Source organism: Entelurus aequoreus, linkage group LG04, assembly GCF_033978785.1.
Source record: "Entelurus aequoreus isolate RoL-2023_Sb linkage group LG04, RoL_Eaeq_v1.1, whole genome shotgun sequence".
Classification (NCBI taxonomy): domain Eukaryota; kingdom Metazoa; phylum Chordata; class Actinopteri; order Syngnathiformes; family Syngnathidae; genus Entelurus; species Entelurus aequoreus.
The window spans coordinates 43,587,410-43,613,285 of record NC_084734.1 but is presented as its reverse complement, the minus strand read 5'-3'; the positions used below and the strand labels follow the sequence as shown (position 1 = coordinate 43,613,285).

General features: G+C 36.1%; 1 protein-coding gene across 4 annotated transcripts in view; it reads left to right on the top strand.

The window, feature by feature from the left end:
- The window catches only part of LOC133648655 (kelch-like protein 29), a 575,830-nt gene that overhangs the window by 338,857 nt on the left and 211,097 nt on the right, over positions 1-25,876 (top strand). For 2 of the 4 annotated variants that reach the window (XM_062044945.1, XM_062044946.1), the window contains one exon: positions 23,090-23,228. In XM_062044945.1, coding sequence (XP_061900929.1) covers positions 23,090-23,228 — 139 coding nt within the window. Of the gene's footprint in view, positions 1-8,016; positions 8,046-16,166; positions 16,370-23,089; positions 23,229-25,876 lie in introns of those variants that run through there. The other 2 variants (XM_062044947.1, XM_062044948.1) reach the window with 2 other exon arrangements.

The following is a 25,876-nucleotide window of genomic DNA, read 5'->3' as shown; positions in this document are numbered from 1 at the left end:
TGTGGAGCTGAGAAGGCGTCCACAAAGTACATCCGTACATGACATGACAATCAACAAAGAAGAATAGCAACAACTTAAATAGTCTTGATTGCTAAAACAAAGCAGGTGCGAGGAATAGCGCTTAAAGGAAGACATGAAACTGCTACAGGAAAAGCCACCAAAATAGGAGCGCAAGACAAGAACTAAAACACTACACACAGGAAAACAGCAAAAAACTCCAGCTAAGTCACGGCGTGATGTGACAGGTCGTGACAGTACACCTACTTTGAGACAAGAGCTATAGTGATGCATGGTTGGTTATGGTTTAAATTCATATCCAACACTTCAGAGAACAACTTTTTACTGTTGTATATCGGCTGCTGAGTTTAATTTTTTAATGTTTTCTGCTGGTGGTGTGCCTCTGGATTTTTTCGCTGAAAAAAATGTGACTTGGCTTAAAAAAGGTTGAAAAACACTGATGTAGACCAGTGGTCCTCAACCTTTTTGTAGCTGCGGACCGGTCAACGCTTGAAAATTTGTCCCACGGACCGGGGGGGGTATTTTTTTTTGTTTTTGTTTTTTTTCATAAAGAAATACAATCATGTGTGCTTACGGACTGTATCCCTGCAGACTGTATTGATCTATATTGATATATAATGTATATATTGTGTTTTTTATGTTGATTTAATTAAAAAAAAAAAAAAAAAAAAGTATTTATTGTGGCCCGGACCGATTGGTACCGGGCCGCGGCCCGGTGGTTGGGGACCACTGATGTAGACCACAAGGTAGTGTTTTACATTTAGACAAAAAATAATAATAATAATATGACTCCTTTAGTGCGCCCTTTGATCCGGTGCACCTGATATATGAAAAAAGATCAAAAATAGACCATTCATCGGCAGTGCGCCTTATAATCCGGTACGCCGGTCCGGAAAATACGGTATCTTTTTCAGTAGACTCACAGTCAGAGGAGAACTTTTTGCAGGACAATTTCATTTCATCCACATCCTTTTGAGTGAACTGGAGACTGCATTGTAATTCATGTACTTCCTTCATGAGATCATCCACTCGCTGGTTTGCAGTATTCATGATGATTTGGGTGAAGTTTGTATAATTGTTGCTGCATTAATTGTGTGTAGTGTATTCTTTGCTGTTCAAGCATTTCACGCACCTGCTATATGGAGACTTCGTTGACGTTGGTGTTGGTGTTGCTCCGGCCCCGAGGCATTATGGTTTGATTGCTCCTTGCTCTGGTTTTAGCTGGTTAGTCTGGTGGCTGCTGGTTGCTGCCTAAAGGTAGTCTGCTGGCCTGTTGGCTGCCTGGAAGTGTGGGCTTGGTTGCTGCACTCAAGTGCACATGCATGCTACTGCGGGGGGAGCACTGATGTGGCCCAGTGTAGCCCAGTTGGCCTCCGTGCTCAGACTGCTAAGCCTCGATCAATCAACAGTTTGAATGTTCGGATTGAGTAGTTTGTGTAAAATGTGCGCCGAAATCAGAATCAGAATCAGAATAGTTTTTTATTGCCATTGTTTGAGAACGGGTTCACAAACCAGAAATGTTTCATGGTGCAATTGTGCAACATAAAATACATAACACACAACAGGAATTAAAAATGAGCTGGGACATGATTTGCTGCATGTCAAGATGGGGAGCTTTGCCTTAAATGGCTGGCAAATAATGGCGCATCGATGTCTTTGTTTACTTATGCTGCGTGTTCCGGTCCAATAGATTTGAACATGGCGTCGCACACTCGGTCGTGCAGCACCAGAACAAATCATCCTCACATTCAGGTTTGGCGTCGTCATGGAGACGAGTCACCTCTAGGCTGCGAGTGAACGGTGCTCGTTAATTGTGCACTTTGTGGGACCGCACTGGCGCAAAGGAACAGAAAAAAAACAACAACAAAAAAATGTTTGTCTCTTTTTTTTGTGGTTGGGATTGGGAATGCTGGGAGCGATCGGTCAGAGTCGATGCTGCGAGTCTGCGTGATGGATGTTTCAGGTAGAAAAGCCATTATTTCCATCAGCTTCCACATTTCAGCCAAGTTCACCAAAACTGTCTGCGCTTGGCCGAAGGGAAGAAGAAACGGGGCTCCAGCAGATGGATTCCATGAATTTCATTTCCTTGCATACACGCCTTTATTTGCTGCCATGTGCAATTACTAGGTGATGTTATTTCCACCACGCTAGCAATATAGAGGCTGATTAAATTTGTTTACACGCCTCTCCCCAGAGATAGCGCTTGTCCCTGCATGCATTTAAATGTAACCGTGCAGAACACCCTCCCATCCAGGAATATTCCACTCCGATGCATGCATGACAAAGTTTATTATCGCCTACATTTTTTACATTATATTGCAAAAGGTATTATCTTTGCTTCCTTTCCATTTTATTTTCATTTTATGGCTTTAAATTTACAGTTTTTAATGCATCATTACGGCCTGCTGTTAACATGGCGGCATAAACTTGTATTTTTTATTTGCTTTCATATAAATGCATTATAGCATTTTTTTTTTACGCCTGCGTTTGCACAAATTATTATGACTTTCTTGTAGCAATCCAAGCTAGAAAAAAATATGTATTCAGCAAATTAAATTGATTTCAACAGCCTTTTTTCCCCAGATTATGAATAATTTTGCATCTGCTAAACCGAATAAAATTCTGTACGAAACTAAAATTAATAATGCTGGTATTCATTCTGTGTCAACTATAATATACAGAAAATCTAAATTGTCATCAATAATACATCTTAATAATTACTAGATTGGCCAAATTATACACATTTTTTTCCTGTTAAAAACATGGTACCAACTTGGGATGGGCAATATGGCCTAAAATGTACATTGCGACAATAACAATACTCTATGTTCACCATATATTATTTGGTATATAAATAATAATAGAACCTTTTCAAAACAAGTTACTAACGCTCCTAATTTGGCTGCAGACATATGCAGTAATATATTGCGTCATTTCCAGTTGCATTATTTTCTCAAAATTCTTATTAGTTTACTTGTTAAGTTTTTTTTCTGAATAGCTGGTTATTTTCTGTTGTAAAATGTTTCTATGTACACTTCTATTACAATGTAATAAACAACACTTGTTTCAATAGTTTACGTTAGTTTTGGGTGATACTACAAAACTAGTAGTTGCGGGGCAGTATTGATCTTACCAATGCTGATACTAATACTTAAAATGTTGAAGATCATTTGATCACAATTATAATCCGACAAAATACAGAATGGTGGTGTAACACCATCAATTAAATATTCAAATGATTTCCTTATTCCCTCTAATTACATACAAAATAAGTAAAGTAAACAAAAGCAAAAACTACTATTTGCTCTAATTTCTTTAGTTTGTAAACACTAACAAAAAGAACAAAAAAACGATTTTTGTGTAAATAAATATTGATCTTATCACTGTAGTACCAACCATGTATTGATACCATACTTAGTATCATTAAGTTGATAATTGTATCGACCCGCCCACCTCTGTTTGCATCCAAGAGCTCTCTGGCTTAGCGGTCAGAAATGCTTCTTTGTAATCCCCCACGGTGTGTAGTGTGGCATGTTTAGCTATTACCTGTCCTCTAATTGCTGCTTTGGAGGCGAAGATTGGTGATATAGAAGCAGCTTTGCACTGTGGAGGGACATTAGCCACTAGTGAGGATGCTACATTGCGTTAAGGACACCTTTTTTCGCTTGTTGCTGTCCAATTTGTGGGACACAGCTAGAATGTGTCATCGACACTCACTATCATAATATCAAAATAGTATTAAAAGCTCTATCGTCGGCCAAGTTTATATAATTTATATCGTAAACCTTCTGTATTGCACAACCCTTACCAACTAATAGTGATGCTAATAAATTGATTGCATTTAATTGATTATTAAAAACATGCTGCTATGCAGCATATATTATTTTTCATGTTAATTCCAAAGATGCCTAAGAGTGAAAGTATGCAAGCAAATAATTTATATTGCTGCTTTTATTTAGGCATATTTTGAGATTATCCATCATTTGACTTGGCCAGAAACGCGGTACATGCCCACTTCATTAGGCATAGCATCTAATGGAATCAAACGCAGAAAATGTTGCCTTTACAAAATTAAATAAAGCTCACTTTTTATTTACACTGTCAGTCATCTTAAACATACACAGACTTTACATCAGTATTTGCAAAAAAAGTCCTGAAACTGCGTCTAAATCAGGGATGTCAAACTCGTTTTCATTCAATGTATGAATTTTCCTCTGGATTTCATTATTAATGTTATAAATTGTTTTAAATAGACTGTCAGTTTTACAATAAAAACTTTACATCTGCAAAATTTTACTTTAAAATAGTGTTTTGTTTTGGGGTTTTTACGGAAAAAGCTGGCAGCTTAGTTGCCAGAATGTTAGTGTTAAATTTACATTGTTTATTTTAAAACATTATATTGTTAATAGAAAAACAGTACAAGTTCCTTTTTTAATCTGGCAATTTAGCCGCAAGTTTTTCTACCGTAAAAACAAATGTACCGTCTTTCCATTTACAGTAATACACCGTTAAAAACAGCAACTGTATATTTTACAGTCAAAATCTGGCAGCTCAGTTAACAGCAATTGAACGCAAAAAATAGTAGTAGTTGTTTTCAATTTACAGTAATGTGCTGTAAAGAAAAACATAAAAAATATTATCATTTTTATTAATTTGATGGGTAAATTGCTGTAAAGTTAAGTATTTTTATTAAGACAAAAACACGTTTGGAAAGTATGATAATATACTGTGATATTTGTTGGAATATTGGATACTATTAAAGTTTAAAAGGTATGCATTTTCAAGCAGTACATATATTTCTTCTGTCAAATTTTTTTTTTTTAATTACATTTAGTGAGAAAATATTAAGTATTTTATTGACACATATCATTTCCAGGTGTTTGCGGGCCAGATACAATGATGTCGCGGGCTAGATCTGGCCCCCGGGCCTTGAGATTGACACCTGTGGTCTAAATTGTCTGATCAAAGCATTTTTTAAACATTAAAGACATCAAGTACTGTAATAGCCAGTTAGAGATGCAGTGTAATAGTGATGCTAAGCGATACATGACAGTATTATTTTAAGTCAGGGGTCTCAAACTCAATTTTAACTAGGTGCCGTTGCAGATTGAGTCTGGGCGATTCCCTTCAAAAGGACGTTTGAGTTCCCCAGGAGATTCTCAGAGACATTTTAGGTTGCTTACTGGTGTTTTTCATTGTGTATTTGTTGTACTCTAATTTACCATAACGTACAGTATTTAGCTATAAGCCACCCACAGTTACACTACCACTCTGTGGTACCATGCAGGCTCCATCTAGTCCAGGGGTGTCAAACGTACGGATCAGGCCCTCGAAAAGGTTTTATCCGGCCCGCAGAATGAGTTCGCTAAGTATAAAAATGTACCTGAAATTTTTGAATGAAAGAAACAGCTGTTCTCAATCTGTCCACTGGATGTCACAATAGCAATTCTCTGTATCTTTGTAGATGATGCTACGTATGTACAAAATAAACCACATGATGTTAGTACATCAGTCAAGGAAAATGATCAAACTACATAAATAACATCCTGTTATTTGATTTTGATATAATTGTTTTATCTTGATAGATTGAAAATGAACACCAACGAGTTGACTGATGAACATTATCACATAATTTATTCAGAAAGTATAAATAACGACAAATAAAGATAGAATACTATTAACCGCAACATGATTTTATGATTTGTACATTTTCAGAATGTGCTTGTTGTATTTTCAAACAAAGAAAACAATCTGAAGTTGTCTTTATTTCTAAGTTATCGTGCCGTGATTTTACCAGTCCGGCCCACTTGGAAGTAGATCTTTCTCCATGTGGCCCCCGATCTAAAATGAGTTTGACACGCCTGATCTAGTGGTACGCCAAATAATCTCTTAATTGAATATTCAAACACAGTATTACTGTTGAAACTGTGTGTAATGTTACAGTGGCAAGAAATATGAAATATTCTTGCTAAAAAAAACTCTGCCTTGTTTTTAATGAATATTTAGGCCTATGACGCTACCGTCTTTTAATGTTGGCTATTATGGTGGTACTTGCAGAGCCAGGTGAAAAAAGTTTAAGAACCACTCTACTAAATTATGACGTTAAGTAGAGATGCACAAAATTCTTCTCAACAAACGAGGACAAATATAACCTTAGAGGAAAATCTACTTTAAAACATTTGTATGCTCGTACAACACTTAAAACCTTTAGCATATCAGTATGTGGAATTAAATTATGGAATGGATTAACTAAAGAAATCAAACAAAGCTCCAATATGATTCAGTTTGTTGAATCATATTGTTCAAACTACAAGTGTGCACAAAGTACACAGAACAAGAATTATGATGAACATCTTGAACCCTTTTTTTTTCTTTTTTTTATTGAGACAAAGATTATTTATGTATTTAATATTTGTTTGCTTATTATGACATATTATTTATTTATGATTTATTTGTTCAATATTCTTTTACATAGGACAAGGAAATTGGATACAATTGATATGGTATGAAAAGAGGTAGGATATAGCAGTGGTCCCAAACCTTTTTGTAGCTGCAGACCGGTCAACGCTTGAAAATGTGTTCCACGGGCCGGGGGGAAGGGGTGGGGTGTTGTATTTTTATTTTTTAGTTTTTTTTTTTTTTTGTCATAAAGAAATACAATCATGTTTGCTTACGGACTGTATCCCTGCAGACTGTATTGATCTATATTGATATATAATGTATATATTGTGTTTTTTTATGTTGATTTAATTAAAAAAAAAAAATATATATATATATTTTATTTTTTATTTTTTTTATTTGTTGTGCGGCCCGGTACCAATCGGTCCACGGAACGGTACCGGGCCACGGCCCGGTGGTTGGGGACCACTGGGATATAGGAAATAAGCTGGGCTTCTTCCTACTCCTTTTCGAACGTGCTGTAATGAAACAATTGGAAATGTGGGATGCATTACATTGTATCGTATGCATGTTCGAAATAAACTGAAACTGAAATGAAAGGGACAAGCGGTAGAAAATGGATGGATGAACTGAACTGAACGGAACTGAACAAAATAGCGAGATTGAGACTGCTTATTTAGGTGGATTCAAGTGTGTTACTAGGCAGCATATAATGCTAAGTCTTGCAGTAAATTCCAAAAATGTCTCAGATAAAATATGTTAAATGTTTGGATTTTGGTTTATTTCTAGGGTTTATTTATCATGGCCAGAAATGTCGTAGCACCATCACTTTTTATTGACTTCTCTGAAGTGGACACTTCTTTGTACAATTGTGCTTGTACAAAGATAACACTGTGAGTGTTGTCCCTTGTATTTTGCAGACCTTCTTTAGCTTCCTGGCGCCTCTTTGCATCCACACTTCTGATTGAATCTCACAGCCGTGAGTTGATTTGATCAATGTGCGCCGCGTACGTTTGTGTTTATGCCCGCAAGGATTTCTGGGAATTATACATGTTCATCCCTCTCTGCTCCAACCCCGTCTAACAATAAAGTCGGTTCTCCGGGAAAGAAAGTGTAGCCTTGGGTAAGTCGGACGGGCGTGTTATGGCTTACAGGTGTGCTGACACAAAAGATGTGGACTGTTAACTTGTAACACCACAATGCTGTAGGTCCACCTCCACTCATGTAGGTGGTGCTGGCTCACTTTTTAGCCCGTTTTGGTAACAATGTTTTCGTGGTAGACAAAAGGTGAAGTTCTAGAATGCCAAACAGTGTTTACCACATTGTAACAGCAAAACATTTTTTTATGCAAGATATAAGATGGCATGAGCTGCCAAAATAGACTTTTACCTTGTTTCTGCTTTTTTGCTGCTCTTGAATATGTGGGATGCTTTCTGGTAATGTGTTGCACCATTGATGTATAACATAGTACTTAGGTAAAATGCTAGCTCTGTTTGAGAGTCGAAACATTTCACTACTGTGTTTTTCTTTTTCATTTCCAAACTAGAAGAGGCGATTCCTGAAGGACTTGCGTGTGAATGCTCCAATGCTGAAGTTGAACTGAAAAGCTGACAAAATGTAGTATGAATGTAAGAATACTTTGAATGGTTAGAATGTTGAAGAGCTGACGCTGAACTGAAATGCTAATGGAATGTAGGATGAATGTAGAAATGGTTTAAATGTTGAAATCGTTTGAATGTTTGAATGGTTTGTATGTTGAAGAGTTTGAAATTCCAGGAAAACCGGAATTTGGTTTGGAACTTGGGAAAAAGTTTGTTTGAATGTCCAGGATGAATGGAATGTGTTAATGTTGGAATGGTTTGAATCGGTTGAAAAATTTGGCAATGGTGCAACTTGGAAAAATATCCCATTCATTTCAATGGGAACTTCCTGGAATTTTGGGAAAAGCGGGATTTTGGGAAAATTATTAGGAACATAAATGTCCTAAATGAGCTGAATTGGTTGGTGTTAAAATTGTTTAAATCGGTCAAGAAATGTTGAAGTAGTAAATGGTATTAGGGAATTTTGGGAAAATCAGGAATTTTTTTGAACTTGGGAAAAGGGTAGTTTGAATTTCCAGGATGGTGGAATGTGTTAAAGGTGGAATGGTTTTAATAGGTTAAAGAATGTGGGAATTGTGGACGTTTGAAAAATGGCCATTTCATTTTGAATGGGGAAAATGCAAAAAAAAATAATAATAATTTCTTGGAAATCCGGGAATTTTTTTTAGAATTGTTGAAGTAGAGCACACGATTTCTGAACAGGCTGAATATTTTGAAGTTGGAACGGTATGAATAAGATGAAAAATGTGGAAGTTGTGGAACTTTGAAGAATGTCCCATGGATTTCAATGGGAATTTTTTAAAAAAAAAGGGAATTTCGGGAAAAGCGGGAATTTTTTTTTAAATTGTAAAAAACATGAATGGTTGGAATAGATGGTGTTGAAATTTTTCAAATCGGTGGAGAAATGTTGAAGTAGTTACATGTTGAATTGAGAAATTATATCACAGAATTTTGGGAAAACCGGGAATTTTTCCAGTTAAAAAAAAAAATTCATTTTTTTTCCTGATTAAGAGGAATGATTTGACGGTGGAACGGTTGAAATGCATTGAAAAATGTGGAAGGAGTAGTTGCCAGAAAAAAGGGTGGAAATAGGGTTTTGGAAAACCAGAAATTCTGGAAAATCCTGGAATTTTTTTGAAATTGGAAAATGAGAAGTTTCAATTTCCAGAATGTTGGAATGTGTTGAAGGTGGAATGGTTTGAATAATTTGGAAATGGTGGAAGTTTGAATAATGGCCAATTCATTTTAATGAGAAAAATGTCCTGGAAAACCTGTAATTCTGGGAAATCTGGGAATTTTTGGAATTTGTCAAGGGAAAACCCGCGATTCCTGAATAGGATGAACCGTTTGAAGTCTGAACGATTTGAATCGGGTGAAAAATGTGGAAGGTAGAACGTGGCAAAATCTGGAGAAGAAGAAGAATAAACTACAGTAGATGAGGCAAATCCTGAAGGAATTGTGTGTGAATGCTCCAATGCTGAAGTTTAACTGAAATGCTGACAGGATGTAGTATAGATGTAAGAATAGTTTTAATGTTGGAATGGTTTGAATGTTAAAGAGTTTGAATTTCCGGGAAAACCGGAATTTGGTTCGGAACTTCAGAAAATGTTAGTTGGATGAGTGGAATGTGTTGAAGGTGGAATGGTTTGAATAGGTTGAAAACTGTGTGAATTGTGGAAGTTTGAAAAATTGACATTTTATTTTGAATGGGGAAAATGTCCCTGAAAACAGGCAATTCTTGGAAATCCAGGATTTTTTTTAAATTTTTGAAAAAGAGCACACAATTTTGAACAGGCTGAATATTTTGTAGTTGGAAGGGTTTGAATCGGATGAAAAATGTGGGAATTGCGGAACTTTGAAAAATGTTCCATTCATTTCAATGGGAATTTAATAGAATTTCGGGAAAAGCGGGAATTTTTTGGAAAAATGTTAAAACACTTGAATGTTGTGAATGAGTTGAAATGGTTGGTGTTGGAATTTTTCAAATCGGTCAAGAAATGCTGAAGTAGTAACATTGTTAATTGAGAAATGGTATTCAGGAATTTCGGGAAAACCTGGAAGTTTTTCAGTTTGAAATACAACAACTTTGTTGTTTGTCCTGATCAAGAGGAATGTTTGGACAGTGCAACGGCTGAAGTGGGTTGAAAAATGTGGACGGAGTAGTCGCCAGAAAAAAGGGTGAAAAAGGAAATTCTGGGAATTTTTTGAATTTTTTTGAACTTGGAAAAATGATCATTTAAATTTCCAGGATGATGGAATGTGTTGAAGGTAAAATGGTTTGAATCGGTTGACAAATGTAGAAATTGTGGAAGTTTGAAAAATGTCCAATTCATTTTGAATGGGAAAAATGTCCCGGAAAACCTGGAATTCTGGGAAATCTGGTAATTTTTGCAATTTGTCAAGGGAAAGCCCGCGATTCCTGAATAGGCTGAACAGTTTGAAGTTGGAACGGTTAGAATCGGATTAGAAATGTGGAAGGTAGAGCGGGCCAAAATCTGGAGAAGAAGAAGAAGAAGAAGTTGAATAATAAATAGATTAATTTTGGTGTAGAAAACCATATGTGTGAATGCTTTGGAGCATTCACACAATGATTGCAAAACCTTTGTCAGCTTCTCTGGTATTCTATGGGCCCTTTGCTCTCTTTCTCCCTCTTCTTTGAGCCATTTCTCTCAGCACTCAGCACTCACACACACCCACAGCACGACCTACATCGCAGTAGGTGCTTCACTCTCACATGCGCCCTATTTTATAACTTTGTATTAATTAAAAGACTTACGGAAGAAAAAAAAAAATACAAATCGAAGCCTTTTTCTAACCAAATTGATCAATTGATGAATTGTTGCAGCCTTAACATAGTATATTTTTCAAATGTTTAGTTTGGACCACAAGTGTGAAAGTAGCCTTTGCAAAACAACATGGTGATCAATGAAGCAAAGTCATCAAGCAACTGCGGAACAGCTGAGAGATATGATAATTGATTTGTGTTTGAAAACAAATGTATGTCTTTTAAAGTGGGGTCGTCTTGAATTCGAGTTAGAAAGGCACTTTTTAGATTATGCATGCATTTTTTCTTCTTCCAAAATAAATGTAATCAAGCGTTTTGGCACAGACGGACTAGTGTTTGATGAGATGATCTCAATTTAGCAGCTCGCTCATGACGCCATGAAAAATGCTTCTAGAAAAGATCTCCAAAGGTCCTCCTCTTTGTTGTTGCTGTAGAGCAGGGGTCACCAACCTTTTTGAAACCAAGGGTTACTTCTTGGGTACTGATTAGTGCGAAGGGCTACCAGTTAGATACACACTTAAATAAATTGCCAGAAGTAGCCAATTTGCTCAATTTACCTTTAACTCTGTTATTATTAATAATTAATTATATTTATCTTTGTGGAAACACTGATCTTCTTAATGATTTCTCACAATAAATATATATAGAAACAGATAAATATCAATATGCAACACTTTGTTTTTATATTTTCTCTAAGTGCACATTTTTCAAATTGAACATTTTCAAATGATCACTTCTAAGACAGTCTTGTGAAATCACAATATCCCATTTTAACTAGCTAGCCACTAACATTTTTGAACAAATGATGAATTACTTTGCACCATGTTTGTACAAATAATAACTCATGTAAAATACAAAAGTAAACTCTCAAATTATTAAATCATGTCACACTTTGAACTGGACACCAAATCTGTTATCTGTTTCTTTGTCAGTTAGTGGGAAGCCTGGCATTGCATGCTGTTAACTAGTGTGTTGTACTCTGGTGTGTAACTTGACACTGCAACTCTGAGTGAGTCTTGCAGATGTGCATCAGTGAGGCGTGTTCTGTGTTTGTTCTTGATGAAGTTCATGTCAGAAAAGGCTGATTCACAAAGATAAGATTTTTCCTCATTGTTTGCGGAACCTTCTTAATCTTTTGGACATATTTTCACAGCAATCTGGCTTTAAGCTTAATTATGATAAATGTAAAATGTTAAAGATCGGAAATCTAAAGGGAACGTCCTTTCGAATGGAATGCAAAGTGCCTGTTTTGTGGACAGATGGACCAGTTAACATACTTGGTGTTGTTGTCCCAGGAAATCTGGAAGATCTAGGCTCAGTAAATTATGATAATCGACTAAGAAAGCTGGACAAAATTATGCAATTATGGAAAGGGAAATCCCTAACCTTGTGTGGTAAAATGTCTATTGCCAACTCGTTAATTATTCCTCAATTTATTTATTTGTTTTTGTCATTACCAGCTCCATCACAAAACTTTTTTAAGATTTATGAGCGGAGGGTCTTCGATTTTGTCTGGAACGGCAAACCAGAAAAGATTAAAAGAAATGTTTTGTACAAAGAGTATGAATATGGGGGCCTGAAACTTCTCAACCTTGAAGCTATGTGTCTGTCTTTAAAAGCATCAATTGTTCCAAAGATGTATTTAAACATTGAGTGGTACACAAATGTCCTGTTGGACAAAAAACATGTACTGTATCAAAAGAAATTGTATCCTTTTTTACAAGTGATCCCCTCCCAGAGAGTCTGCTGGGAAACATGGCGGGGTTCATAAAGGAAACAATCCACTCATAGTGGTGTTTTCAATTTTTATGTGCCAGAAAAAAGAGACGATATTTTGCAGCAGTTAATATGGATGAACTCTAATATTGTAATAGATGGAAAGCCTTTCTTTTGGAAAAATATGTTTGAAAGAGGAATCATTTTTGTCAATGATATTATCAATGAGAATGGTAAAATTATGAAGTATGATGAATTTAGAGCTATGTATGGTGATGCTTGCTCAAGCTTTTCATTTTATCAACTAACTGGAGTAATTGGGAAAAGATGGAAACAAATAATTAATTATGGAACTACTAAATTATTAGTTTGTAAACCTCTAATAAGAAATTCTAGTTGGCAAAAAGGAACTAAAATAAATAGAAAAAGATATAATTTTTATTTAATAAAGAAATCTTTGAAGGCTGCCTCATACAACACAAATGGAAAATGGGAGGACTTTTTTGACTGCCCGTTGCCATGGGATGCCATATTCAAACTAATCTATAAAACCACTATCGATGTGCAAAATCGTTATTTTCAAATTAAAATTATTTATAACTTCTTACCCACTAGGAAAATGTTAAAATTATGAAATATGACAGTCAGATGATTGCCGATTTTGTTGTCAGGAGCCTGAATCCACCCTGCATTTGTTTTGGTATTGTCATATTGTGTCTTTGTTTTGGGTGGAAGTTGAAAAAATGTGTTTAAGGATTGGTTTGTTTATGAAGCTTAATGTGGTTTCTGTTATTTTAGGAGAGTTCATTGACAATCATGATTTAGTCAATTTAATTATAGTACTCGGTAAAATGTTTATTTTTAAGGCCAAAAACAGATATTCACTTAGTATTACTTTCTTTAAAACATTTATTCAGTATTTTCTAACTTTAGAAAGTTACATGGTTGAAAACAATAATGATGCCAAAAAACATTAAAAAAAAGATGAGAAGTCCTCAAAGGCTTATTTTGAAAGTATAATTATGTTTATAGATTATATGATATCTGTTGTTGTGTTCCCTAATTTGAGTGACCTGGACATAATCTGGACTGTACATAAATGCTTATTTTGAAAATGTAATTTTGTTTATAAATTATATGCAATCTGTTGTGTTCCCTAATTTTTTTCTGTGTACATGAATGAAGGTGTGTGTTGCTGAGTCCGACTTGGACATTATCTGGACTGGGCCTGGTTTAAAAAACCCTTTAAACAAATCTAATTTCATTGACAACCTGGTCTGTTGAAGATAAGGCCCTTTTTTAAAAAATAAAATAAAATAAGATAAATAAATAAAAAACATTTTCTTGGATAAAAAAGAAAGTAAAACAATATAAAAATAATTACATTAAAAATAGTAATTAATGAAAATGTTAGTGGACCAGCAGCCTATACAATCATGTGTGCTTCAGGGACTGTGTCCCTTGCAGATGTGTTGTCTGTGTTGTGGGAACCAGAATATTGGTAGCAGAAAGAAATAACCCCTTTTGTGTGAGTGGGTGTGGATGAGTGTGCATGGGGGAGGTTGTTTAGGTTGATACACTGATTGAAAGTGTATCTTGTGTTTTTTCTATGTAGATTGAAATTTTAATTTTTTTTTTTTTTTTTTTTTTTTTTTTTTTAGAACAGGCCCGCGGGCGACTCGTCTGGTCCTTACGGGCGACCTGGTGCCCGCGTGCACTGCGTTGGTGACCCCTGCTGTAGAGACACTCCAATGGCGTTGTTTTGGACTAAATACAAAGACATGTAGTAAAAGTTGTGATCCAATCCTTTCTCTTTATTTGACTGCGGATGTTGCCGACGACTCCAAGGAATCAAAGCTCTCGCATCCTGTCGAGGCCCCTCCTGTGTCTCACGGAAACACAAACACACTCGCGTAGGGCAGATGGCGGCACAAGACCGCCTGCCAACTGCCCGCCCGCCTTGGCGACAGATGTCAGCGCTTGAGAGCTGACATGGCAGCCTGAATGAGAAGTGATGTCACACTCTCACACACTTCACCTATTTATTTTTAACCCTCCAAAGTGTGTGTGCGTGTGTGTGCGTGCATGCGTTGTGTGTGTGTGTGTGTGTGTGTGTGTGTGTGTGTGTGTGTGTGTGTGTGTGTGTGTGTGTGTGTGTGTGTGTGTGTGTGTGTGTGTGTGTGTGTGTGTGTGTGAGACATCTCCGTGTTTGATAGGAAGACGTCTCCTGCACCTGTGTGTGTTGTGATGTAATGGCAGCCATGTTTGTTTACCCCTTGTATTATATTATATTATATTCACAGAAAGTTGCCAAATGAGATGTGATTTTTTTTTTTTTAAATGTCATATCAAATTCAAATTAATCATATTTTACTCATGGTAACACATGATGCAGGGAATATATATTCAAAGTGTATACAGTATAGTAACAATCAACATCATCATCATTTCTTTTTATTCTTTTCATGAAAATGCATATGTACAAGCCACGTACAGTTCACACTTTCATTGTTTTTTTTGTTTCTTATACATTTCCATGGTCAGAAAGGAGCAGATGGAAAAGAAATATTCTTATATTTATCTGCCCCCGTTTTTAACACAAATTATTATAGATTACTTTATCACTGTTCCCGAACTCCAACATACTTTTACATTTTCGATTAAGCATTTTCACAATGACACATCCAATCAAAATCAATATATCAATATATCGATATAATACAGTTGTCTCTTTTTGGAACTCTTTTTAAATTCAAAAATATTCTTGCAACTTTTTAAGTCTTTCTTTAGAGAATTCCATGATGATTGTTAGAATAAAATAAAGTCATATTTATAATACTAAGCATAATAATAGTAATCCAATTCATAATGACAATGCTGATGTAATAGTGATAAAGTAATGGTAGTAATAAAACACAATAACGGTAACAATAATAATTGCAATCCTATTTGTAATAATTGGTTTTATAGAATATTTTTTTTAATGTAATGTAATTTATAATAAATGCGATCCATCCATATCTTACCGCTTGTCCCTTTCGGGGTCGTTGGGGGGTGCTGGAGCCTATGCATATTTGGAATTTAATATACTAAAATTGCACATACACTTAATTTTAAAGTAGAAAAAAAGATCAAACAATATTTGCCTGAACTTTTTTTCATAGTAAACATGTTTAATGTCTTTAAAAAGGCAGTAAATAATAGGTTAGGCTGTGTCATGATATTCATTGGCTTGTTCATAACTTTAATACCATTTCTTTTTATGCATTCATCTTTTATTGCAATATGCTGCCTGCCCATGTTTTTGGTATACATTTGTGCATTTTGCTTTTCATTTTATTGCTCTGAATTTACAGTTTTAATATCTCTTTTATTGCCGAATTTGTTGAAAGGACTAGTTGGTACAATCCCTGCCTTGCCTTGATATTACTTTATGTTCCATCTGTATGGTGCTTCTTTTATGACCTGCATGTGCTTATGCACGTATCGGCATACTTGGACTGATATACTTTTAGATGAGTTGATTTGAACAATATGTTTCCTCGTCATAACCTCATTTAACAGCTGATAGACACTTGTGATTGCTCATATTATTTACACTGCAGCGTGTGTTCTTCGAGCACTGCGACCCCCAGCTGTCCAAACGACGAGCGATAGGCTTTGGCGCAGCTCGAAAATGATTTATCTTACTGCTCCCCCTCCCGACCCGACCCTAGCATGCCTTCTGTGTAGTCAGAGGAAACCGTCTGCTGCCCCGTGATAATGGTTGCCACGCAAGGAAGCGACTGGACCTGCAACGAGCAAAAACAGAATACAGTAGAGGGAACAGAACCTTTTTAATAAAGTGATGGTGAGTGACGTTCCCTGAGCTCGATAATTTATCAGCAATTGACATTTGACATTTTTATGAAAAGTGCGGTGTGTTGGGGACAACCAGTTGCCTTTAGAAGTTCCCTGATTATTGCTAGTGTGTGTAATCTCACTCTGAATGGTTAAGAGAATATTGGGGAGCAAACAGCATCATGAAATCCAAGGAACAAACCTGACGGGTCAGGGACAAAGTTGTGGACAATTTTAAAGCAGGCTTAGGCTGTAAAATGACTGTATTTCCCAAGCTTTGAACATCTGACGGAGCACTGTTCCATTATTGGAGTACGGCACAACTGTAAACCTACCAAGAAAAGGTCGTCCACCTAAACCAGGGGTCGGCAACCCAAAATGTTGAAAGAGCCATATTGGACCAAAAATTTTAAAAAATAAAAGCCTTATATAAGTGTTATAATGAAGGCAACACAGGATGTAAGTGTCTATATTAGCTATATTAGCCCACTATCGAAGGCTGACGCAAATCTTCGTTGACAGAAATTTTGTATTTTAATTTTTATTCTGCAAATTTTTGCAAATTAGTAAAATGGAGGCTTCTCAGAGGATGAGATAACTTCTGGAAATGACTGGCTCAGAATGGCCAAAGGCATAGATGTGTGGGTCCAAGTTTAAGGAAACGGCAGGCTATCTTCTTCTAATGGATTTAATACAATCTTTGCAAGCTGGGTAACGTTGGCTGTGGTCTGGAACAACATGGCACACAAACAACTATGAGAATGTAGTCAATATTACATACAGATACAGATAATGTGTCATGAGACATGCACATATAAATTAAATACACAGAGGAAAAAGGTAAATTAAATTAAATGAGCTCAAATATACCTACAAACGAGGCATACTGATGCAATATGTACATACAGCTAGCCTAAATAGCATGTTAGCATCGATTAGCTTGCAGTCATAGATTGACCAAATATGCCTGATTAGCACGCCAGCAATTAAATAAAATCAACAAAGCTCACCTTTGTGCATTCAAGCCCAGCATAAAATGTTTGGTGGACAAAATGAGACAAAAAAGGAGTGGAATAAAACACGTCCTTCCGTGGTAGCATCGGAGAAAGTTGTACATGTAAACAAACTACGGCAAGTTCAAGGATCGCTGAAATTAGTATGACAAAACGGTGCTTTACTCTCATCAGTAAAGCATGTTTAACATAAACAGTGGGATTTCTAACAATTAGGAAGGTTTGTGTCATGTTTGTTCTCCTACAGAAAATATATCAAAACAAAAACTTTTTTTTTTTCTTCATCTTTTTCCATTTTCACACATCTCTGAAAGAGGTCCAGGGAGCCACTAGGGCGATTGCATTGCTGACCCCCGACTTAAATTTACAGGCCGAACAAGGAGTGCACTGATCAGGCCCATGGTGACTCTTGACCAACTGCAGAGATCCACAGCCTAGGTGGGGGAATCTGTCCACAGCACAACTATTAGTCATGCACTGCACAAATGTGGCCTTTATGGAAGAGTGCCAAGAAGAAAACCATAAGAAGTCTTGTTTGCAGTTTGCCAAAAGCCATGTTGGGGACACAGCAAACGTGCTTTGGTCAGACGAGACCAAAATTGAATTTTGGCCAAAATGTAAAAACACTTTATGTGGCAAAGAACTAAGATTGGATATCACTCTGAACACACCATCCCCACTGTCAAGTTTAATGCTTTGGGGGTGCTTGTCTTCAGCAGGTGCAGATAAGAGTTGATGGGAAGATGGATGGAGCCAAGTACAGGACAATCTGGAAGAAAACCGGTTGGTGTCTGCCATAGACTTGAGACGAGGGCATAAGTTCACCTTCCAGCAGGACAACGACCCCAAACATAAAGCCAGGGCTCCAGTGGAATGGGTTAAATGTGTTCAGAACAGACCTAAACCCAATTGAGAATCTGTGGCAAGATTTAAAAACTGCTGTTCATAAATGATTTCCTTCTAATCTAACTGAACTTGAGCTGTTCTGCAAAGAAGAATGGGCAAATATTTCCGTCACTAGATTTGTAAAGCTGGCAAGATACATACCCTAAAAGGCTTGCAGCTGGAATTGCAGTAAAAGGTGCTTACACAAAGTACTGACTTATGGGCCTGAATTCTACAAAGCCCTTTTCACATTATTTGTAAAATAAATAAATAATAATAACGTCACAAATGTACACCACTTTGTCTTTGACATAAAATTCCAGCAAAACATGTCTGGTTGTAATGTGACAAATTATAGAAAAGTTCAAGGGGTATGATTTGAATACTTTTGCAAGCAACTGTAGGTATTATATCCAGCTACTTCACATTTTTATGTCTCCGTTTTGCCTCAATTGCTTCAAGATGCAATTGATAAACCATGTATCAATTATCATGTCCATATTTTACTTCTGATATGAAACCAATTCATATGTGGGTGTTGTTTATGTTCTGTTTACATTTATATTCAGTACATCTGCACTTTGAAGTTTCCATTTGATCTCAATTGCTTCAAGACACAATTAATCAACAATTGATTGATTATTATGCCCATTTTTAACTTCTGATATAAAACCATTTCATATGTAGATGTTGTTTACGTTGTGTTTACATGTACAGTACAAGCCAAAAGTTTGGACTCACCTTCTCATTTCAATGTGTTTCTTTATTTTCATGACTATTTACATTGTAGATTGTCACTGAAGGCATCGAAACTATGACACCTGTGAAGTGAAAACCATGGGGACTACCTTTTGAAGCTCGTCGAGAAAATGCCAAGAGTGTGCAAAAAAAGTAACCAGAGCAAAGGGTGGCTATTTTGAAGAAACTAGAATATAAAACATGTTTTCAATTATTTCACCTTTTTTTTGTTCAGTACATAACTCCATATGTGTTCATTCATAGTTTTGATGCCTTCAATGACAATCTACAATGTAAATAGTCATAAAAATAAAGAAAACGTATTGAATGAGAAGGTGTGTCCAAACTTTTGGCCTGTACAGTATATTTGGATGTTATATTCAGTCCATCCACAGATTTAAATCTCCATTTTGCTTCAAGATGCAATTAACAATTAATTGAATTATGTCGTTCTTACTTCTGACATGAGACACTTTCCTATTCAGGTGTTGTTTACAATGTATTCACATGTATATTTAAAAGTTGAATTCCATGCATCCAAACATTTAAGTCTTAATTTTGTTTCAAGATGCGAATAAACAAGTAATTAACAATTAATTAACTATTATGCCCGTCTTTTACTTCTGAAATGAGCTTCTTTCGTACATAAGTGCTGTTTATTGTGTGTTTCCATGTATATGAGAGTGTAATACAGTATCGAGTACGTCCATACGTTTCAGACCCTCTTTTGCATGATTTGTTACCTCTACCCAGCATGCATTGCTGTCATTTAGTCAATTTTACAGTGCGTTAGTCAAGTTTACAGTGTAAATATTGAAGTATTGGAGCATGAGAGCTTCACCCAAATATTAGCAGCACAGCAGCATGGACATGTCCAGGATTGTTTAGTCTTGCACAGATATTTGTTGTTGTCTCTTTTTCGGATATACCTCTTGCTAAATGAGGAGTTAGAGCACCACCTGTTGGTCTGGCATGCACTGTGATTTTGTGATGATGCGGATAAAGACGGCTAAATTTACTTTCACCGGGATAAATCAATTATTTTGTTTCACTATGTTGTGTATACTCTTAATGAGGCGAGGGTGCGGGCAAAGTAAGGTCAGATGCGAGCGTTAATGATGACTTTTACTTTGCCGCAGAGGGAAAGTGTGGAGGAAGATGTGGACGAGGCGCTCATTAAAGCAAATAGCGGGCCTGAAGAAGCGTCTCCTCACCTTGGAAATGGTTGGAATCTCGCCTCCCGTTGTCTCCAGAGCTCGTCGGACAGGATGAAGCACTTAAGGCGTTGTCTGAGTAAACCGTTTGAGTTGACAGCTTGAAGTGGACAAAGGAAGCTGACAGCTTGTCTTCCCGGGCTTGAACCCGCCTTCATTCCCTCGCTCCATAACTCCTTCCCCCCCACCCCCTCTGCCTTTTGTCTTTTAGGAGTTTTTTTGTTCTTTGGCTCCAGCGTACACACAACTGTCAGGGAAGCTCCAGCAGGAATTTATCTCCAAGTGGACACACATTCCACTTGTCTGCTCTTGTGAGAGCGAATTTTTTTCATCCCCGACCGTTGCCTCGTCGAAAGATAACACGTTTTGAATCGCTTCTGCATTCTAAGCTGCTCGCGAATTTCCCAAAACCAAACTTAAGTCGCTTCCGTCAACACGGTCGTTGGGTTGCTCGCTGGTTGATGAAGTTGACGGCAGGTCAGGGAGGATAATGGAATAGAGGAATAGAGCGAGGCTTGGAGGGATCGGGGTCTTTTCTATTAACTCGGAAAACCTCGCCGGGCCGAGCGGAGGCGATCCGGCTCGGTGGTGCCCTCCGCCTGGCCCGCTTGTCATCCGCGGCAGACTCCAGACGGGAGGTGAAATGGGAAAGAGCTCCCGTGGGGTGTGGCGGTGATTGACCCGTAGTTTCATCAGCCTGCACTCGCTTGATAACGTTTCTTCAACAAAACAATATTTCACATATTAGGTGCAACAAAACAAACAATTCTTCATTTAAAAAAATAACAATAAAATTAAGTGTATTTTCACTTCTCACTTCTTTATTTGTGTTCCAAACTCTTATTCCCATGACTATATATATATATATATATATATATATATATATATATATATATATATATATATATATATATATATATATATATATATATATATATATATATGTATATATATATATATATATATATATATATTATATCATATATATCATATATATATACTGTATATATATGTTTATTATGTTTGTATTATATATAATATATATTATGTGCAAAACAAATTAAGACGCAATATCCAACAAATGGTTAAATGATTGAGGAACAACTCTCATATAATATCAGTTATAAAAAAAACATTGCCTCAACAATACAGTCCCAGTCTAAAGTTTAAAGACATTTTTTCATTTAAGATAATGACAAGATGTCTTCAAACTTGATCTTTATGGCAGACCTGAACATTTGTTTAACGGCCCATTTTTGCACAGCATGTTTCTCATCTGTTCACTGACTACCTCACTTTATTTAATTGTCACTATTTTCTATGTATGTATGTATCATTGTATATGTGTATATATATATATATATATATATATATATATATATATATATATATATATATATATATATATATATATATATATATATATATATATATATATATATATATATATATATATATATATATATATATAAATATATATATATATATATGCACATATTATAATAATACAATTCAAATGCAAATATTATGTATAAAGACCAGACCTAATATATATATATATATATATATATATATATATATATATATATATATATATATATATATATATATATATATATATATATATATATATATATATATATATATATATATATATATATATAGGTCTGGTCTTTATACATAATATTTGAATTTATATATATATATATATATATATATATATATATATATATATATATATATATATATATATATATATATATATATATATATATATATATAGGTCTGGTCTTTATACATAATATTTGAATTTGAATTGTATTATTATAATATATGCATATATATATATATATATATATATATATATATATATATATATATAATATATATATATATATATATATATATATACACATATACAATATATGTATATATATAAATATATATATATATATATATATATATATATATATATATATATATATATATATATATTTATATATATATATACATTCAATGGTAAATATATATTCATTTTATTAAAATATTGTCTTTTTTAAAATAGAATTATAAAATAAAAAATAATAAAATTCATACTTAGGCTGCTGCCCCCGCGACCCGACCTCGGATAAGCGGAAGAAAATGGATGGATGGATACTAAATAATATAACTGTATTAATTAAATGAAAAATGCATATTTATATAGTAAACTATTTTCAATGATTTGAAAAATAAATACCCTTTACAAAGCATTTGTACCATATCTTCTGGATGTGGAGTGCAGATCTGGATAAACTGTTAATAGAAAAACGCGTTTGGGTGAAATAAAACAACTTGTTTTACTTTTTTATGACACAATATTTCACTAGCAAGCATCATCAATAACAGTTTGAATGAGGCCAAAGAAAGTATGATTGTGAGTATATGTGAATGGAACTATATTAGACACTAACTATATGGAAAATTGTCAAGTATCAGGTGTATGCAGATTATAATATAATGTTTCATCCCCACTTAGTCCCACTGGCTCTTGTGAAGCACAACATTTGTGCTTGTCTGGAAAGGCAGTGGTTCTGGGTTTGAATCCCAGTCCGAGTTTAGCTAGGAAGGTTGATAAATAAATTTTTATATATGTAAAAAAAATTATTTTGCACACAGAAAAAAACAATGTGTCAGTAACAATTCGTTTTAGTGCAAAACATGTATCAAATAAAATTCAAGCTTGAATTAAAAAAGTATAAAATTTGATTCATATAAATATGTTTTGAAAAAAACATTTTGTAATGAGAGGAGGCCCTCCAAATAAAACACAGCATGAGATATTAACGCAGTACAGTGATTTATGATGGCAAATGGGGCTAATGAGTTGTTGTTCTGCAGGTGTCGTCGGGTGACAACCAAAGCTCAGGCTTGCTACTCGCTCCAGGAGTGAGGTGGGGACAGACGCCCATCAACCAACTCACGCCGTGGGACACCGACGAGCCCCCCAGCAAGCAGCATCGAGATGGCGAGGCCACGGGTAACACACGCGCACACACGCGCGCACACACACACAAACACACACACACACACACACACACAAACACACACACACACACACAAACACACACACACCATCATACATGGTAGCCCACTGCTAGGGCATGCTAATTATGCTTCTCGGCGGCCATGCCCTACATAACGCACACAATACGCTAACACCGCCCTGCATAATATCCACACACAAACACGCTCCTTTTAGCATAAAACAGCCTTATTATGCATATCATTGTGGAAATGTCTGCTTCGTTACCTTTCCCCGCCAACGCCATTCTACCGAGGCGGGCTGTGATTGTTAAAAGTAACAAAATAAAAGCTTTTTTTTATATATATATTTTTTTAACACAATTTAGTTGTCATCTATTCAAATGGTGCCATGCAGCTGCTGTAAGCGTTCTTTTTCTTTTCCCCCCCTCTTTTTGCACTTATTATAATGAATTCACCCAAAATGGCTCATGCCCCAGAGCAGTTCATTTACTTCCATTGCTCCGCTGACCTGCCGCTGCATACCAAAATGTCTCTTTTAGCAAGAACACATTCTCTCGTCAGGAAAAAACTGCAGTAGAAAACACATTCTTATTGCAGTTTGTGTTCAACCATGTTATCTTATTTGGTGTACACCATGCAGTCACATGAATTTAAATGCATATCCTCAGAGTTTTATCATTGCTACACAAACGATAGGCAACGATGACTAATAATAATTAGTTAAGTCCCACACATTAACCTGCAAAGAAATTTTGCTTCATAGTGGCCATGTTTTTCCAACAATCTTAATCAAATTGTACACACATGTGCTTATGAGTCCAGCGAAAGGTTTGTAAAAAATGTTTGCAACGATTCGGCGTTGCACTTTAAAGTTACAGTGCGGGGGTTGTAGAGTGCATCGAGCTGTGCAAGTCACGGGGGTCAAACTTAAGCAAAAGCTCTATCAATTGTTTGCTATGTGATTATGTTGCAATTTAGTAAATTTAAATATTTTGTAAAGTAATTTTATATACACATTTTTCCAGTCCAATATTGATATCAGATATCCATTGAACAAACAAGGTTGGTCTTTTCTTGTATTTTAGTCAAGTCATTTACAAAAGGTAAACATGGTAGGCTATAGGCTACTAGGGGCTAGCAGCTACACAACAGCTAAGCATAGCACACAAGCTAGACATACATAATGACTGTCCTTAATTGAACAATATTGCAGTCTGAAACAGCACATTTGTCAATATAAACAAGTATGGAATATTTGTAGTTGCATACTACTTACTCTTACAAAGTCTCCAAAGCTGAAGTCTATTGGAAAGTATCCAGAAAGAAACATATCTGTATCCTTCAAATAATTGCACCACGACCTTAAAGGCCTACTGAAATGAATTGTTTTTATTTAAACGGGGATAGCAGATCCATTCTATGTGTCATACTTGATCATTTCACAATATTGCCATATTTTTGCTAAAAGGATTTAGTAGAGAACAACGACGATAAAGATCGCAACTTTTGGTATCTGATAAAAAAAAGCTTTGCCCCTACCGGAAGTAGCGTCACATAGTCAGTTGACAGGCTCCTCACATTTTCTTATTGTTTTCAATGCAGCTAGAGCGATTCGGACCGAGAAATCGACGATTACCCCATTAATTTGAGAGAGGATGAAAGATTTGTGGATGAGGAACGTTAGAGTGAAGGACTAGAATGCAGTGCAAGACATATCTTTTTTCGCTCTGACCGTAACTTAGGTACAAGCTGGCTCATTGGATTCCACACTCTCTCCTTTTTCTATTGTGGATCACGGATTTGTATTTTAAACCACCTCGGATACTATATCCTCTTGAAAATGAGAGTCGAGAACGCGAAATGGACATTCACAGTGACTAGTGGTTAGAGTGTCCGCCCTGAGATCGGTAGGTTGTGAGTTCAAACCCCGGCCGGGTCATACCAAAGACTATAAAAATGGGACCCATTACCTCCCTGCTTGGCACTCAGCATCAAGGGTTGGAATTGGGGGTTAAATCACCAAAAATGATTCTCGGGCGTGGCTACGCTGCTGCCCACTGCTCCCCTCACCTCCCAGGGGGTGATCAAGGGGATGGGTCAAATGCAGAGGACAAATTTCACCACACCTAGTGTGTGTGTGACAATCATTGGTACTTTAACTTTAACTTAACTTTAACCTTTATCTCCACACAATACATCGACGAAACACTTTAGCTACGGAGCTAACGGAGCTAACGTGATAGCATCGTGCTTAACTGCATATAGAAACAAAATAAATAAATCTCTGACTGAAAGGATAGACAGAAGATCAACAATACTATTAAACCATGGACATGTAAATACACGGGTAATGCTTTCCAGCCTGGCGAAGGTTAACAATGCTGTTGCTAATGACGCCATTGAAGCTAACTTAGCAACCGGACCTCACAGAGCATTAGCTATCCACCTACGCCAGCCAGCCCTCATCTGCTCATCAACACCCGTGCTCACCTGCGTTCCAGCGATCGACGGTGCGACGAAGGACTTCACCCGATCACAGATGTGGTCGACGAGACGGAGGAAGTTAAGGTGAGTTCGGCGGCTAACGCGTCTGCTATCCATCTCTGTCCTCTTGGCTATGTTGCTGTAGTCCGCCGCTAA